A 19094-nucleotide genomic window follows, 5' to 3' on the forward strand; every position below is an offset into this window, starting at 1 on the left:
AGCTTCTCCCTCTGCTAATTTAACTTCAAAAATTGCAAAATTCTCTTATTCTTAATTATATTCCATGTCATGAGCAGAGCGAAAGTCACCAAAATGTGCTTTTAATATGTAGGATTGTAGAATGAATGAGAGCTGTTTCCCTGGTAACAGATTTGGAAGGTGGCTTCAAATCCTACAGAAAATGAATGGAGTATCTGATAGAGCTGCTGGCTTCCTTTTCTTTCCAGATTCCTATCTTTATATTTTTATGCATTTACTTCTTATTTATTTGTTTTTAACAGGCATATAATGCTTTAAATACTGCTTGGCAAAGATCTTTGGAATGCAAATAAGTAATTGAACAAGAGATGTGACAAAAAATCACTTTGGGGTTAAAATTATTTTGGAAAACAATAGCTAACTGTGTATGAGCCTTGGAGATGAAATGTGCTTTGGCTCTTGCCCAGGTTGTTAAAAACAGTCTTGTGTCTGCCTTTTAGTAGTAGGAACGGTTGTGGTTTTGTTTTCATGTAACCATGTACATTATATTGTGAAGCTAAGTTTGACATTTAGTGTGGTAACTCTACGTAACAAGATAACAGAATATGCAGAATAATACTCCAGGATTGCAGATGACTGTAAAGATTTTACTTGATCTTAAATCCAAAGATTTTCCTTTCTGCTGATTCCAGTGCCACTCTTGAAAAAAGAAGAGGTTCTTTCCTTAAACTTTTTATGCCTCTTTTTTTTTTTTTTTTCCAAGCACAAGTTCCTGTTTCTCTCGCCTTTTAAATTGTCAATGAGTCAGGAATATTTACTGAAGATATTTTTATTATATCCTCATTTGTATGCCAGCACCATTTGGTTCTCTGTATCAAATCATAAATCCCACAGTTGTAGAAGTATGTTCCCTCCTGTCAGATGAACAGTTCTCAAGCAAGAGCCATCTTACAATATTTTCAATACGTTTTCAATACAGTTTTTTTTTTTTTATGCAATCAGCAAAGCTCCTAATGTAATTACTAAATATTGATATAGTTTTTTCAAAAAATCAAGCAACATTGACAAAAGTAGCTATAGCATAGGAAAAAAACATCATGAGAAAATCTATGCCTTTTTTGGGGTAGGATTTTTTTTCCTGTGGTATAGCTATGTTTGTTAATGTTGCTTATTTTTTTGTAAAAAGAGTCAGAAACTTGGCATAGGGTGTAAGTGCTTCCACAGACTTCAAAATGGTACTAGCTAAAGAGTTTTGCAGAACTGAATGTCTGAGCTATAGCTATAAATTTGAATCTGTTAATTTTCATTCAAAGGTTATTTTTATGATCCTGTCTCTTACTCCTGAGAGATCTTACACATGTGAACTAATACTTGTGATGGTAATGTAAGCACTGAAGTAGTACCAGCATTTGATTAATTATACTCAATTATACAGGAGAAAAGGAAGGATTAGACCATAATACTGATATTAACTGTGCTTATTTTTCCTTTGTATTTATTTTTTCTTGTACTCTGTTAAAGCACTGCAGGCAACTTTTGTTTTGGCTGTGGCATTTTGGCGACTTCATCTCAGTTATTGTGTTTGACAACCAGGAAGGGAATACATATATACCTTGGGCTAGTATCCAGCGACTCAGCTTTTGTCAGCACCCCAAACACTGACTGAGGCCCAGCTGCATTTTAGTGGGGCTGCCCAAACAGAAGTCATGCACCAGCAGAGGAATCATTAGTCTATTAACTAGTTTATTAATGTATAGGAAGGGAGTGTGAAAGCATAGGGCATGTGCATACTGTCATTTTTAGTATTGTTGCAGCTTAAGAACCAATAATGGAGGTAAAAGAGCAATTCAGATCTCAGTGCAGTTCTGCTGCTCAAGTGTGGAACTTGGATTTGGGCAGGTAAAACTAACCTATACCTAGGTCTATATAACTATATACCTAGCTGTATAGTAGTGAGCAACTGAAGGCAGAGGAAAAAAAAAAATGAAGACTTCGGATGACTTTCCAGTCATCCAGTCCAAAAGGATATAAAAGTTACACTTAGCTTGCCCATTTACATTTCACCTTTTGAAGAGATTTATCTCTATCAAATTAGTACAATATGTACTTCATGTTTTAGCAGTAGTCATTCGATAAATGAATTCCTAAATAAAAATGTGCTGAATATTTTCTGGACAAGTGCTTACTACAAATGTCACTAAGGAACAGAAATGCACTCTGTTTGTATTTTTTACAAAAATAGCCATTTTAAACTTGTTTGTAATAAAGTACTTCCTATACCTCACTGGTGTATGGTCATGTTTTAATGCCCCCTATTCTCTAATGCTTTGCTAATGACAGGCATTAAAATATGACTATATATACTCCGAAGTATGTATGTCAGTATTATAATACTTTCCAGATTGCCTGTTTTTTTGTTACCCTGTTACTGTTTTTATTATTCCTAACATGAAAAATAAAGAGTACTCCATTTTCTTAAGTCCCACCATCTTAAGTTCTAAGAATAAAATCCCAATATGTAGTTCTCTGTTTCTTCCCTCAACTATTTTATTAAAAAGATATCCAATCCAAATCTGATTTATATGCAATTCCATCCTGAAATGTCATTTATCTTTAAGTTAGTATCTCACAAGTATGCACATTGGCACGGCTACTTTACATTCACACTCTTTTTGAAAGCCCTGCTGCTTCTTAAATGATGCTCTGCCAAGATGTACTTGGATAGCCTTGTTTCAAAGCTAATGAATCCTGAGGGTTTGTTAGATAGCTTATTGGAATGGAGAGAGTATGTATTGTTGGCTCTGCACAGAGGATCTGTGTTTCTCTTATTATGACAAGAGACCTGGCTAAACACATGTGGAACTGCTGGAAGCAGGAATGCAGAAGGAAGACTGTGCACTCTACTTAAGGTCAAGGTAAGGAGCACACAGCATTTAAATACCCATGTTTTCAACATTACAAAGGATACACGGGTAAAATAGGGTGGTTCTGTTTAGTAATCGTGTATTTAAAACACTTGAACAGGCATTTTGCCATTGCTGTAGCTTGATATAAGCTCAAGCTACAGCAATATAAGACCAAGTAAGGCAATAAACCCCACTTAATTTCCTTAAAAATAAAAGCAAAACAAAAGAAAAAAAAAGATATAGGCAAGAACTGTAGCATGGATTACAGATGATGTCTTCAGCCCTGGCCCCATTTCTGTCAGGCTACCTTTTCTTTGTGTGCTTCTTGGAACAAAGCGTCTTTGTTTAAAAATTGGAATTGGATATACATCTCTATGTCAGACTTCTTCCATGTCTCTGGAGTCTATAGAGTTTTCCTTTCATGTTTTGTGCTTGCTCTATTTTTTTTCTTTTTCTTCTGTGATAAAACTCTTACTGTTTTCCTTTTTTTAAAAAAAACAATAATTTTGGTGCATAGTTTTGGTGCATATCCTTTAAAGTAAAGTTAAGAGTTCAACTCAACATTATTAGAGGGTACTGCAGTATTGTAATAGGACTGTTCATTCTGAGTTGTATAAAAATGAGGCCAACAGTTCAACATGAATTAATCGGTGTGTTTTCCCCTCAAAAATAATGGTTCTGGCTGTGGAAGAGTGTTTTGTGTGTGTGTGTCTGTCTGTCTTTAAACTGAATTACATTTGAATTGTATTTATGTTGACTTCTTTAAAGCTGGCACGCCAGGACTACCTGTCTAAGGCTATGGTATGTAATATAACATCAGCGTTTTACTAAAATTCAGGAACTTATGTTTTCCATGTATTCCATGGAACATATCTCTATGTTCTATCTCTCTCAAGTAAACCAGTGACAAAACTAAAATAGAAAAATATTCAGAACAGTTTTTGAACAATACTAATCTTCTTTTTATAGATATCCTTGTTAAAAGTATTTCTTATTGCTTGATAAAAAGTTGCTTGACTTCTGAGCTCGTGACCACTGTAGATCCTATTGCCTGAAGGGCACGGCTGTGCTAGCAATCCTTAGAGGAGGGTTGTTAAAGAATATTGGCTGGGATGAGAAACAGCTCCAGCTTTGAGGAAAAATCCTCAATGGGTGAGATGAAACAGAAAAAGTCATTAGATGTTTATTCGATAGGGAGTAGAACAAGAACTGATGAAAACTGTGCATGTTTCAGAAAAGTGACTGTAACACATCACATGTAACACATGATAACATATTACACTTTACCAGAGGATTTGCTTTTTTGCTTGTTATTGGTGTTAATGCTTGGAGCACTGAAGCTACATCTTTCAGTTCTGATATGCTATGACCTATTATAGTACTGAGATATAATATGAAGAATAAGGGAATGACTGTATTTTTCTGAGATACAGTATGATGAGATAAGGATTGACTTTTTTCTGCAACAGCCGAAGGTGCAACAGGATCACTTTCCTCATTGTGCTGCTGATGCATTTTCTGACATCTAGTGGTAATAGTCATAAATCACTGAAAGATTGCTGATGATCATACTAGAAAAAAAGCTTTAGCACAGGGGTGAGGGCAATCCTTTTAAGCAGTCACATGGATTTAATTGCCTTCCTAAGGATTACAGTGAAGGTTTAAGAATAAAGTATTATTGCCCTTCTGACATCATTTTCTTGGGTGAGAACAAGCAAGTGAAGTTCATGACCCTGTTACATAAAAGCTCTGAGGAATGAGTACAAAAAGGTACAAAAGATGATGGAAAAGATGGAACAGAGGTTGGGCAGTCACATGAAAAAAATGTCTGCTAACACAGTGTTATGTTTATAACATGACTAAAAATTGCACAAGGATACCATGAGAATGGGCAATGAAATGGCAGATGAAGCTAATTGTAGAATGATCTAAAGTAATGCAGGTGGAGAACTAGATTGTGTGCGTGCTCTGTCTTTCATTTGCAGTACAGAAAACATTATGATGCCACCTAAAAAATCCATTTTATAGGCGATGCTGTTCACAGATTTGAGTTAGTTTCAGTAAGATGATCAGTAAGAGATAATGAAGGCATAGCGTATTTTCTCCATGAGAAATAAACTACACAGGTTAAACCAGAAAAGGTAAAGCTGAATGTGAGGGTGTGTGGAGAAGGCAAGTGAAAGGATTTGTTGTTTAAAAGAGGAAGAAATGAAGGTAGGAGGATCCGTCTTCAAAGTAAATTAGAGGTCTTTGTGCCATTGGGCAGAGCTCTGTAACTCCCTGGTGATTGATTAGCATTCTGGATGCAAAAATTTTCCATTGCTTTAAGGGGAGGCTTCTCAAGATCTTGAGAGGTCCAGTGGGGTTACCAAATAGGTAACATCCAGCAAAATGAGTCCTAAGCTGCAAAAGATAAGGGAGGGTTTTGTGGGGAAGTAGCTCACATTCTGTCCCTGTTTTTAGCCTTCTCTTGGTCTCCATTTACAAACCTGATTGCAGATAACATTAGTCTGATTTGACCATTAATATCAGTCAGTACAGACATTCTTGTGCTGCAGTATTAATAGGAAAGAACAGAGAATCAAGATTTGAATCCTGAATAAAACATTGTAATAATCTGTAATTAGACTTAAAACAATGTGTGCATGCAAAATATTATTTGATTGATGTAAATTCTTACCTTACTTTATAAAATCTTGATTTATTTTGTTTTTATAGAACTAATATTTCAAAGAGTAGCTGACACAAATGAATTCATTTTTTTTCATGATTTCAGTTAGCATGTTTTTGATCAGTATTTTATATGAAAGGTGAAACTAAGCCATGTAGGCTAAGAATAGAATTCTTCCCTCAGCTGAAGGTAAATTCAGGCTTTATTATGAAAATGTAAATGGTATGTAAACTTTGTGCAGACTTTCAACACTGAAGAATTTCATCCTTTTTTTTCTTTTGTGTTCTTGCTTTTTTTGAGCAACTCCTACTTACAGGGTCCTTAGATTACACATGAAAGTTTGTACGTGTAAACTGTTTTTACGTATCACTTACCGAAAATGCCTTAACACAGAAATGAAAGTATTTTGTTTTAAAAAAATGAAAATTATGGAAAATGGAAAACTCAGAAATGATACTAACATGATACAGTTAGTGATGATTTTTATGTTTATTCAAACAACACGTGTTCATTTCAGACTATACAGAAAGAAAATGTTTGACTTACTATGTAGAGATGTAAATTCACATATATTCTCAATCCCTGGGACTTATAGATATTACACTCTTTATTCCCTCTCCTTTTTTTTTTTTTTTTCTTTTTCAGGCACAGGAGAAAGTGGAAAAAGTACTTTCATCAAACAAATGAGGATTATTCATGGGTCAGGTTACACAGAGGAAGACAGGAAAGGCTTCACAAAACTTGTTTACCAAAATATATTTACTGCCATGCAAGCTATGATCAGGGCCATGGATACTCTCAAAATAAAGTACACTCTGCAAGAGAATGAGGTAAGAAAGATCAAGGAAAGTACTAGTTTTAGCATGTGAAATTTCAATTTGTTTACAAATGGTCTGAGATTTAACTTTCTATAAGCAGAACCTTAAAAATCCACATGTCCTGAAAGGAATTTCCTGTGTCACAGCCTGAATCTCCAGAAAAATAAGGAGGCTCCTGTCAAACACAGGACTGTGTTTTTATGTGAGGGGGGAATGGAATGGGGGTGAATAAGAAAATAGAAGCTTGGAGTTTCTAGTTGTTCTTAGTAGAAATTAAGAAAAAAAAATCTAAATTATAGATTGTTCATGACAGTAATGCATACAAACTTGGTTTTCATTAGAGCTCCAGAAGGAAAATTGATTTACATATCAGATCTGTTGGATGCTGGTATACATAGAAATATATTACTTAGGGCCATTTTGTAGTCTTTATAATAACCTTTAGTTACGATTAATTAATTATAATTACACACAACTTTTTCCATTTGGGTTAAATCAGTTGCATTCTCTCTGGGGCAAGTTTTTGGGGTGTGTGAGAAAACCTATTTTTTAAGGCTTGCCAGGTTCTGTAAAGTGTTTATTTTGCTCAAATATCCTGCAGAACATGTAAAGCAAATTACAGAGAACAAGTTTTGTTCTTGCTATAGGGAAGATAGTGTGAAGGTAGTGTCAAGGCAGAAGTTTATAGAATTTCAATGTGGTTTTTTTTTTGGGGGGGGGGGTGGTTTGTTTGTTTGTTTTTTAATTGAAGTGTTATGAGGAAAACATAGCTGGTAATTACATAGCTTATAATAACATAGCTGACATTTTTGTCAAAAATATCATCACTCATGGAGAATATTTAAAAAGTTGAGATAAGGCTTCTTTGCTTATTTTTATTGTTTTATATGGTATATTCTCCTTTGGGTTAGAGAAAAGAGGGATGGAAGATCATTTGTTGGATGAAATAAAGTGGGCTTTTGTTTGTTTGTCTGTTTGATTTTTTAAATCTTATGAAGAACATAGTGCCAGCAGCAACAAATTTTGATCTGAGAGAACCAACGGGATAGGATGACTTATTCCTACAGAGGAAGAATATTCTGAGGATAAATTAAGTTCTTCTTCTTAAAAACACTTTAACTTCTTAGGAAGAAAGTGCTTACAGAAATAGAAAATATGATCTGTGCATATGCTTCTTTTTTTTTTTCCTGACACCCTAATTCGGATATTTGTGTTACCATGAAAACAATGCTGATCATGAGGTATTTGTAGATATGCATCTGCATTGTCTCTTACTTATTGAGGTTTTTTTTTTCTTCTTTTCATTGAGAACAAAATATAAAGGCTTACTTGGCAGCCAAGATTTTTGCATTCTGGGCTGTAGAGTTGAACTGAATTGTTTCCATCTCATCAGCCCATAACACAGTGTTCTGGCCATGTTGTGTTCTTGATGATAGCTGTGATGGCAGTGTCTTCAGATTTAGGGAATTATAATGCAATTTGAACAGTTGTCAGAGAAAGGAGGAATTTGGTGTAGTGTTCCGTTATTAAAGATAATATTGCTAAGTGAAAAGAAACCAGTTTGGCGAGCTCAGCTTTGGTCCCAGTTAGTAAACAAAACCATTCCATTTATGTGTCAAGAATCTCTTGAGACACAACATGATGATAACCCTGTATAGTTTCATTCACTTTGTAGGAGACAGCTAAATTTTAATCCTTCATTTAGATGATGAATAGAATGTAAGCATTATCAATTAAAGGACTGCAAAGCAGATAATGCTAAACACTTAACAATAACAGTGGTAAACACTATTTTAGATATAATTGCATTGTAGCAGTGTGTCCAGTAATCCCAGCAAAGTCCTCAGTGTACTCCTTTGCACTTCAGTATGTCCATCTTCTCCCTGACAAACCAGCCCTACTTTTCCTTGAAGGATTCCATTCCCTCTGGCCTTTCTAATAACTCTTCTACTTTCCTTCTATCCAGTTCTTCGACTGGTTCAGTTTTTCTTCCTTCTAGGCCTGAGTTTCTGTGACTGCTGGGTATCTCTTGATTTAGTGTTGTTTTCTAGCGGAGAACAGATCGTTGGGTCCTGAATGTCTTTCTCTGTGAATGTGACATCTATGCAAATTTGTAACTCATGGATGGATACAGTGTCCAAATAGCAAGCTTTTTAGAAGGTCTTTAAATATGTTTACTGTTGCTATTGTCTGATACAAAGAATTTAAATACATCATCTAACAACTGCTGAACAGTTTTTAACTGCCTGTGCTGCATTCAGATGGGCAGGGCTTTGGGTAGCATTTTTTCTCTATTTTTGTTGTGGTTTAGTTGTTTGGACAAACTGCTCATCCATGTATGTATATGTGTATATTGGACTTTTATCTTATTTTAGCAGTACTTCCTCTGAGCAGTCAGTTTTAATCCTGACTTCTCATTGTGGGCCTTTAGAACACTTTGTCCCGTCTTCTGTTCATAGTTAGACGGTGTCATGTCGCTTTCAGGGTATATTTTAAGCATAAATTCTGTGAATACTTAGGAATTAATTAGGAACTAAGTATTCAAGGAATAATTTTAGTACTGTTGAAGTCCTGGAAGCATATTTAATGTTACTTTAGTGGAAATACTCGGTATCGGAAAGATTTTCAGGAATTCATTTGTAAATGATATTTGAATGTTTTACTTATTTGTTCCTTTTCTTATAATTGACTCAAGTAAAAAGATGTTTGAAAAGAATATTTATGGTACTTTCTTATTTAGGCTTCACTTAATTTACTTGAAAGGGAAAAAGACTAACCTTAAAAAGCTAAAAAGGCCACAGTATAGTTTATGTAACTGTAAGTACTACAAGAGTTGAAAATTATCAAACTATTTTTTTGTCTTCATTCTCTTCAAAAGGTGCATTTTTGCCTACTTATCTGAGCACTGCTTTTTTCATGTTGGTTTTATGTGTATTTTTGGAATGTTTGTATTGTTTGGGCTGACTTTTGTGCTGTTTAAGACCATTCTGTGAAACCTGCTGCTAGAGATACACTAACTGAAATGCATACTGAATACATGCTTATTGTCTGTATTGACTTAAGGTCAAAGGAGGAAAAGGTTGGTCGGTGCTGGAGTAAGCAAAGATATAACACTCCATTTGTGAATATACATCAATTTTAAGAGGCATTTTGAAAATATTTTTGGAATTCTTAAATCTGCCAGTCAGTCATAATTTGCTGTATTGCAGTTTTGGCAGAGAAACAAGTTTCCTAACCCTTGGCTGAACTGGATGCATTTTAGAATACCAGTATACCAAAACTTTTTTTCTTTTACATGCAAATAAGTTGAAGTTTCTGATGCTGTAAGTGGAGAAAGGAAGGAGAGTGATTTAATTAGGATATAAGATAAGTGGTAGGTCAGAAGTTTATGGAAAAGTTTTGGTGTATATTACCAATGCATTTTGCAAAGTATATGAAGTATATTTATAGCCTGCTGCAAAGACGTTTTTGGTATAGCTCTTAAGCATGATTATCATGTAATAGGAATCCACTCCTACTGTTGTGAGTTGGTTTTCTTTTTAAAATACCATGGTAGGAGGACAGTACATAGGTGAGCAATTAGCGACAGACCTTTGTGGCAGTGGGAATAGTGTTTTTTTTTCCTAGAGATACACCAGAATACTGTGTAAAACAAAAACAAAACAAACAAAAAAATGTAGAAATCCTCACATATATGTTCAAAAACTGCTTGCTTTTCATAATGAATAAACTATCATCATTACATCATACACATTTTCTCTGGTACATGTGCTTGTGTTAGCACAATTAACATTACTTTGGCAAAAAGAAGTACTGTACTACCAAAAACAAATTTTACAATTTTTAGGACAGGTAATTTGCTTACCTCAAAAAAAAAAAAAAAAAAAAAAAAAAAAAAAAAAGGCAGTGTGTCGAGCCAAGATCTCCAGAGCAGGAGACTCCACAACCTCTCTGGGCAGCCTGTTCCAGGGCTCTGTCACCCCCACTGTTAAGAAATTTTTCCTTAAGCCTTAAGTTCCTGTGGAACTTTGATGCTTTAGTTTCTGGCCGTTTCCTCTAGTTCTGTTGGTGGCCAACGCTGAAAAGAGACCAGCCCCATCCTCCTCACTCCCTCCTTTGAGATACTTATAGACACTGATTAGATCCCCTCTCAGCCTTCTCTTCTCCAGGCTGAACAGGCCCAGCTCCCTCAGCCTCTCCTCATAGGGCAGATGTTCCAGGCCCCTGATCATCCTCGCAGCCCTGCGCTGGACTCTCCCCAGCAGCTCCACATCCCTCTTGTACTGTGGAGCCCAGAACTGGACACAATACTCCAGATGTGGCCTCACCAGGGCTGAGTAGAGGGGCAGGATCACCTCCCTCGACTTGCTGGAGACACTCTTCTTAATGCACCCCAGGATCCCATTGGCCTTCTTGGCCACGAGGGCACACTGCTGCCTCATGGTCAGCTTATCATCCACCACGACACCCAGGTCCTTCTCTGCAGAGCTGCTCTCCAGAAGGTCGGTCCCCAGCCTGTACTGGTGTCTGGGGTTATTCCTCCCCAGGTGCAGGACCTTGCACTTGGCCTTGTTGAATTGCATGAGGTTTTTCACTGCCCAGTTGTCCAGTCTGTCCAGGTCCCTCTGGATGGCAGCGCAGCCCTCTGGGGTATCGGCTACTCCTCCCAGTTTGGTATCATCAGCAAACTTGCTGGGGGAGCACTCTGTGCCTTCATCCAGGTCATTGATGAATAAATTGAACAGGACTGGACAGAGGACAGACCCCTCGGGGACCCTGCTAGCTACAAGCCTCAACTAGACTCTGCACCGCTGATCACCACCCTCAGGGCCCTGCCATCCGGCCACTTCCTAATCCACCTCACTGTGCACTCATCTATCCCACACTTCTGGAGCTTGCCCAGGAGGATGTTGTGAGGGACCGTGTCAAAAGCCTTGTGGAATCACTGGAAGAATCCATTACTCTGGAAAACACAGTGAGGAATGATAACCAGTTGTTTCTTTGTATGGTTGATGTGGAAAATGGCAAAACACAGATTCTAAGCCTCAGTAGAGAAATAGTCACTAGTAGCAGATGTTTTATTTTAAGAGTGATCTAACTGTGACTTATTTAATTCTCATAAAAGCACGTTTCTATTACAGTGAAATTTAAAGATGTATTTTGCTCGCATTAATGAAGGTAAGAAAGGACTGGAATTTACACTTTCAGTGTAATTCTCTGGTTTCAGTGTATTTTTGGAAGTTATAGGGTTACTAATTCAAAGCATTGAAAAATATATTGCATGCTCATTCATAATAGACATGTTAAATCTTGGACCAAAACATGAAACCTGGATCTATGTATTCCTAAATAGAGATTCCAGCTTGCATTCCCAATAAAATGACACATACCAGGCTATTTGTGCCCATCTTTTGAACTTTCTATCTAATTTCAGTTGAATTCCATAAAGTGGTTGGATTAGAGAAAAAGAAAGGAAAAAAAAAAAACAAATTTATTAGCTTCACCAACTTTCGTGCTGCTTGTCAGGTAAAAACAGATAAAGGAAAGACCTTCTTCAAGTACTGCAGTTGAAGGAAAAGGTAAAAGCAGAGAATTGGCAGAGGAGAGGCTCCTTTCGAAGTGTAACCTGTATCATCTGTCGGAACTGAACTTCAGTTTGTCACAAAATATAACCCTGGGAAATCAAGGAGTGACTTAGCTGCCCACATATGAACACATAGCATCATATGCGCAGGCACTTAGATGTGCAATATCTGACCTGCAGCTCCCTTCCCGGAGGGCACAGGTTTGTCTCTGTTTGTATTTCCTGCCAGCCTTCATTTGTCCTAACCTCCAATACTTGGTGGTATGCAGAATAGCAGGCAATGTATGTAAGCAGATAATTCATCCCTCTGGTCTCACTAGTTCTTTTGCCCATATTGTGCTGTGTTTTATATTTTGATTAGATACATCTTTATGTGGGAGGGGAAGATGATAAAGAAGTTCTTTTTCAAGACTGAGATTTTAGAGAAGAAAATGCAAGTATCTGCTTTGAGGGATTAAAGTTGTGTGCTGATTTACATGCACAAAGATAAAATCATGTTAATACTAAATTACCAGATCAGCATTTGGAAGTTGGGGGAAACTATCACTTCTCAGAACACCACCTTCTCTTCTCTTTTCTCTTACCACACATGAGCCTGGTTGTGGGTTGTACGCATGCATGTTGGCATAAAAGTATGGCATGTATGTGCACGTAAAGCATTTTTAAGGAAATTTGGGCTGCACTGACTTAGCTGAGGGTCTAACCTGACCCTCTCTTATCTGAATATGTTGGGATTTACTTTAATGCTGTTTGTAAATTTCTGAGCCCCTAGTCTTTGGGGTAGTTACAGAATATATTCCTTTGTAGAAGGAATATATTTTCTGTGGTAGTGCTAAAAAGCTGACACATATTTTAAGTGCTGTTGTTCTTCAGAAGAGCAAAGCTGATGATAGATAACTAGCTTCTGGTGAGAAATGTTAAAATTTCTCTCACCCATATTTAGACCTATATTTTCACAAATCTGAAAGTTTAACTAGAACTGTAATAGTAGAGCTGCTGAACATTTCAAGATCTGTCTGAGTTCCTAGGGAATATTGATCCAACCTAAATGAATTTAGCTTTGACATTCCAATCTCTTCTACAAAAACTGGGGACTTCTCAGTGTTCATGATTTTTTTGAAAAGTGCCAAATCTCTGGCTTCTGGAATTTGTTGAGTCTTTCTCTTTTGACATTTTTTTTTTTTTTGTAGTTCTTATTCCTGGGCAACATTATCATAACCTGAGTAATGAAGTAGAATTCTACTGTCTTGTGAAAAGCTGGGCAGCATTCCACAGATTGTTAGTTCATTTCGCCAAGTTCTTCTTCCCTTTACAGAATCATAGAATGCTTAAGGTTGGAAGGGACCTCCAGAGGTCATCTAGTCCAACCCCCCTGCACACGCAGGGTCACCTAGAGCACGTGGCACAGGACTGCGTCCAAGCGGGTTTGGAAGATCTCCAGAGCAGGAGACTCCACAACCTCTCTGGGCAGCCTGTTCCAGTGCTCTGTCACCCTCACTGTCAAGATTTTTTTCCCTTAACTTTTGGTGCTTCAGTTTGTGGCTGCTTCCTCTTGTCCTGTCACTGGCCATCACTGAAAAGAGACTGGTCCCAGTATGATGATTTATTTATCTGCTTTATATGCTGATATAAATTATATTGGCATAACAAGACATATAAGAAATGATCTGATAATAAAAAGAGAGGACTGTGATGAGTACAAAATGATCTGTGATGTAGAGCTAGCAGGTGAACACTTCTGGGCATAAGTTTTGTGTTTCAAAATGGCTGCATATACAGGTAAATGCTAGAAAGGTATGCACAAGTGATTAACAGATTTTGGCTTCTTAGAGTAAACTTTAATGTTCTGATATCCAAACATCCTTTCTACTCCTTGTACTCTTCCCTTTGTAACAACTGACTAATTCCATTGCCACCTTTGTGGCTACAAAGGCATCGTTTTTTGGCAACTGAAGCTAAATGAAGTGTTGTAAATAAATCTGTTAACAGTGCACAAGATGGAGCAGAATCCAGTTCCCTTAATTTTTGTGCTATAGACTACAGCAATGAAAAATAGTAAAACTTTGTTTTAGAAGCTGAAATGAGGTCACTGAACAAAACTGAACTGGCAGGATATATTATCTCATCCAGATGCTCTTTCAGAGGTTGCTGCTTCTGTGTCAGAGTCAGCATGGGAAATGCATGCCTTCTTTGGCTCTGTTGCCTGCATTCAGTTCCACAAATTCTTACCTGTAATTGTCACAGTAAAATTAACTGGAGTTCAGTTCTTAGAGACCTTTGTCAGTAGGACAAGGAAAAAATTACTCTGAGCAAGGAACAACTGTAAATTTTAATTTTACAACATTTTCCAAAGTCTTTCAAAACTAACTGTTAAAAGCAGTGTTAAAGTTTTGCATTTTCTGATTTGCCATCAGGGAACAGGACTGAATCAGTCCTAAGAGGAAGATGAAAATATATGTCGCAGGTGGATGCTTTTGATAAGTGCGCGCAACTAGCGGGCTGTATTAAAGATATGTTCTCTGTGTCAAAGATTGTAAGGCTGTCTTTGCTGATGTTTTCCAGCTAATGAAGTTTCATTGCACAGTCTTCCTTGCATACTTTATTTTTATTAACCAAGAAGTGAGTATGTGTATAAAAAGCTTCCACTTATAAAAAATTTCCATAATAAAAAAGACATTGACTTTATCTAATAGAAATATTTGCTGTGCTATGAACCTAACTCCTGTTAGTGGAAAATTTAAAGAATTTTTAATGGAAAGCTTAATGGTTATTTTTATAATGGAAAATTTTCCAATTTTTATGCTACTGCAATTAAATCTTTTAATGAACAAGAAGACAAATAAATTAATGGCAGATGAAAAGACCAATTAATAACAACTCAGCCAGAATCACTTAAATCAGCATCTGCTGTCATGTTAAAAATGAAAAAGCCACTTTAGAAAGGGAGGCAGCCACAAAACTCCTCTAGGCCGACTCTAAGATCTGTGACACATTTTGTGAATTTACGATCTGCCGACAATATTATTCTTTGGAATAGATTTGCCACAATGAAGAAGTGCTTTTCGTGTTAGTCCATTTCCTAGCAAACAGCATGGTGCCATTTTTCTGCTCTGTTTTTTTCTTTACATTTGCTGAAACATAATCTGTGTAGATCTTTTCATGAATTTAATTTAGATATTCTTACTTCTAATTCACTGGGTCAACAAGCCAATATATCTGCTTCTTTCTTGTGTGTTCCCCCCCCCCCCCCGCCGCCCCCCCACAGAAAGATAAGCAGTACTTTCTAAGACAGAAAGTGTTACTCTTCAACTGAAAGTCTCTTTGCATGTGGTTGATGATTGTTTTTCTAGTGAGGTACATCTACAGCCTCTGTGTTTACCTAGGAGATGAATTCAGAGGCATTGAGGAAGCCTGCTGGCTGGAGGTTGCACTGGGAGCACTGGGACACCAGAGGCTCCAATAGAGAAATTAGTCTGAGGGTCCTTTTGCTGGTCAAGAGACATTGCGTTACCTGTTTCTGAGGGTTGGACAAGTCTGATTAGGTGCTGTGTTCTGTAGCTGTTAATTTAAAAGTCTAACAAAGTCCTGTTTGCTTGTGTAAAATAAAGATATAGATGCCTCTGACATTTAAATCACTTTTTATTTACTTGTCCGTAGAGCAAAAAAAGTACAGTAAATTAAGGCCAGATGGATTTGTATTCATTTGCATGGATTTGCAATCAATGTTTTCCCCACTTCATAAAATTGTGCATGGTGGTGCTCATTGTGAATTTAGTTTCCTGAGACCAGGAATGTGGGGGAAAGCAAGAGGGGGATGTACAGGTTGGCATTCACAGGACACGAAAGCATGCACCGAAGGTCGGTGAAAGTGGCAGAGCTCTCTCTTTATTGAAAATCTTTTCCATTGAAATCTGCAACAGGTTGTATAACACTTGTTGAACGTATAGGTGTGGGATAAATCCTGGCTTCTTGCTCAGCTGTGAGCTTTTGTGTGTACAGTCATTCTAACAAAAAAAGAAAGAAAAACTAATGTGGCTAATCGGCCACAAGGTTATAGTTTATGACGGATTTCAAAGAAGGAACAGAATATAGATACTCTGTAGAGAATTCACATCAAAAAATGTGAAAGGATGAGGATGTAGAAAAATATAATAACATGCAGCCCTCTGTGGATTTTAAGGAATTGATGAATTTATGAATAATGACTTAGACCTATGAGTAATGACCTGTTAGAATTGGGTTTTGGCTCTTACACTGAGATTTATGTTTCCGTGCAGCTTTTGAAGATCACTTTTGCTTACATTCTAACTATTCTGCATCAGTGTTTCATATTTAGATGCCTAATGCGTTAGATGTGTTCTGAAAATTTGAAATTTCTAATAGTTTTTTAAAGAATTTTTCCAATTTAGAGCACACTTTTTGAATACGTTGATAGAAGCCTCTTGTGAAAAAGTGTGGAATTGGCAGTCACACTTTGAAAATGGCAGTCTAGCTGAGGAAGTCAGAGGACACTAAAAAGACATATCTATAATGGTAGGGATTTTTGAGCTGTGTGATAATTCGATTATATAAGCAGAATAATGTCCAGGACATTAAAAAGGATGCCTAAAAGCTGGATGTGTTGCCAAAACTCTCCTGAGTGAGGAGCTGCAGTAACACAAGCTAATAATGGCATGTCGGCATAATTATCTAAAGAAGCCTGAAGAGCATTGCAGCACTGACAGTGACTATTAAACACTCTGCAGTATTTATTTATCCATGTTTCCGCAGTGAAAATGCTCCAACACAGTCTGCAAGCCTTCTGCCATGTGCACAAGTAGAAATTCTCATTAACTTCTGCGGACGAGTATTTCGGCACTTCAGCTGTGTGTTCAAACTCAGGTGGTCTCTGGGAATAAAGTGAGATAACAGATAAATGGATAATGAGATAATAGACTAAGAGAAAGATTCTAGCTCAGCCTAGGAGGAAGGTCCACTCAGCAGTATCACAAGAGGTAGTCTGAAAAACAGGTAATCCAGAAGGTGCTGGCACATTCTTGTCAGTGCAGATCCTTTTGGTATTTGCAGACCTGACCTCCCAAAGCTCATCTGCCTCATTTTGTTGGAAAGTGACAGCTGGTAAGGCAGCTCTGGAGAGTGAAAGCAATTGCGTGCTGAGTCAATACTGATGTGTGGGTTGAAGTATGATCTGGACATCCTTCTAAGAGCACAAATCCCAAGGCTCTACTGTGGCCTAATAAGGAAAATAGCATCTCTGTGTTACAACAGCTGAGCTGATGAGACCTGAGATTTGTGGAAATGACTGTTTTGATAATTACTATATCCATAACTTGCATTAAAAGTGCCTGATTGCCTTGGAGAACCTGTGGGTGCTGAGAGCAGCCACAGTAATGGCAGGATGTTTGTGCATTATAGACACTACTTATGATAAAATAGACACTACCTATGATAAAAGAGCTATGCTTAAAATGGCAATTTATCAAAGTCATAAAGTTCTCTTTGTCCTGAGACTGAAATGAAAGTGCACATTTCAATAGCAGAAACTTAGAATATTCGATACGTGTGTCCAGCTGAATTCGGTTCAGTAATTTCAGTAATTCTAATCCTAGCATAGGATTGTTCAGGCAGTTCAAGACATAATGTCTGTGGCAACAGAAGTAAGTAATGGCTGCTCTCCAGGCTTTTATTTGATTTGTTGCTGTTCTAATGATATACTTGTTTTTTTAACTGATTTTTGCCTCATGATATAATCGGAAAATTTTAACCATGTCTTAGTTTTTAAACATGTTTTATAGTTAAATTAACAATATTCTTCCACTCATGAAGTACCTATATCAATTATTTTATACATATTTATTCAAATTTAAAGACCGCATTCCTTGATCTTTTTATTGAGACTGGAAGAAAAAAAGATTTCTGCATTAACATGCAGTTGGTCAGTTTGTTGGAAATTAAGATTAATCAGTTCAAACAAAGTTATATCTCTACCTGAAATGTTCCAGCTGTGGATTGTGGGAAGTAACTCAGGAAGGAAGTTGAAATTCAGAAGATACACTTTCATATGCTAATACTGCTTTTGAAAAAATATTGCCTTCAAGTGTGAGAAAATTTTTATATGCCTTGTCGTTATCATTCTTACTAATATAGGTTTTTTTACATTGCCACATGTCTGTGTTTTTTTATAGTGAGATTATTGTTAAATGTAGGAATTGAAGTAACGAGAGTTGTGAAAGGGAAGAACATTTTTCTGCTTTAGTAGTTAGAAAATCTTCATTACTGGTGGAATTACTAGATGGAAAAGACTTTGCTATTTCGTCTTTTCCCTCAATCGGACAAAGTAGAAAAATTAAGGCATTTTTGAGAATAATCCTGTCACCCCAGTGAATCCTGAAGTATTATTGTGCAGAAAGAAATAGTTGAAATAAGGGAAATAAAACAAATCAGAAAGTAGTCAGGGAAGCTAAAGACAAGGTTGTAGGATATTCAGAGAGAACAGGGATAAAAACTGAAGGGGAGTAGGAATAATAAGAGTAGATGGAATTCAATATTTTAGAAATAAATATTTTATTCAGAGTTGTCCTTTGTTAAACTCCTGAATAACTCCTTTTCCTTTTGATGCTACATATATGCTCATAATTGCCCTGTTCTGCTGACTTCTGCCATGTCTCTATGCTAGGAACAAATTGAATTAAAACATGGAACATAACACATGTTATGTTGAATTCAAAGAGACAGTGTTTCATAAGTATTGAGATGCTCACTACTGGCTTTCTGTTACACCATGCAAATATGATGATGAAGTACTTGGCACAAATATGAGCTATATCAATAGCATAACATTTACACTGGTGTAGTAGAGAGCCAGTTCCGTGATCATCTGTTCTGATTTGCTATACAACACAGACCATAGGGCTTTTTGGCATTTATTTCAACTTCACTGTTTTTGTAACAGTTCCGCTCCAATTCCAAATAAAATAAAAACCACAGTAATAGCAAATTAGTGAAGTATACCAATGTTGGGAAAATCTCCTGAGAGTGGATGGAAAAGGCACTTTTTTTCTGTTATGTGCCTAGCTTCCACTTTGGGCATTTGGATATTATTATATATTTGCTGGTTATCTTGAAGAGTCATCTGT

General features: G+C 36.7%; 1 protein-coding gene across 1 annotated transcript in view; it reads left to right on the forward strand.

Moving 5' to 3' along the window:
* The window catches only part of LOC104579189 (guanine nucleotide-binding protein subunit alpha-14), a 71300-nt gene that overhangs the window by 20287 nt on the left and 31919 nt on the right, over window positions 1–19094 (forward strand). Inside the window, exon 2 of the mRNA XM_088522075.1 lies at window positions 6202–6386. Within this exon, the coding sequence (XP_088378201.1) occupies window positions 6202–6386 (185 nt within the window). The remainder of the gene's footprint in view (window positions 1–6201; window positions 6387–19094) is intronic.

This window comes from Tinamus guttatus, unplaced genomic scaffold (assembly GCF_059628265.1).
Source record: "Tinamus guttatus ecotype Peru unplaced genomic scaffold, ASM5962826v1 Tinamus_guttatus_pri_ptg000146l, whole genome shotgun sequence".
In the NCBI taxonomy this organism is placed as follows: Eukaryota; Metazoa; Chordata; class Aves; order Tinamiformes; family Tinamidae; genus Tinamus; species Tinamus guttatus.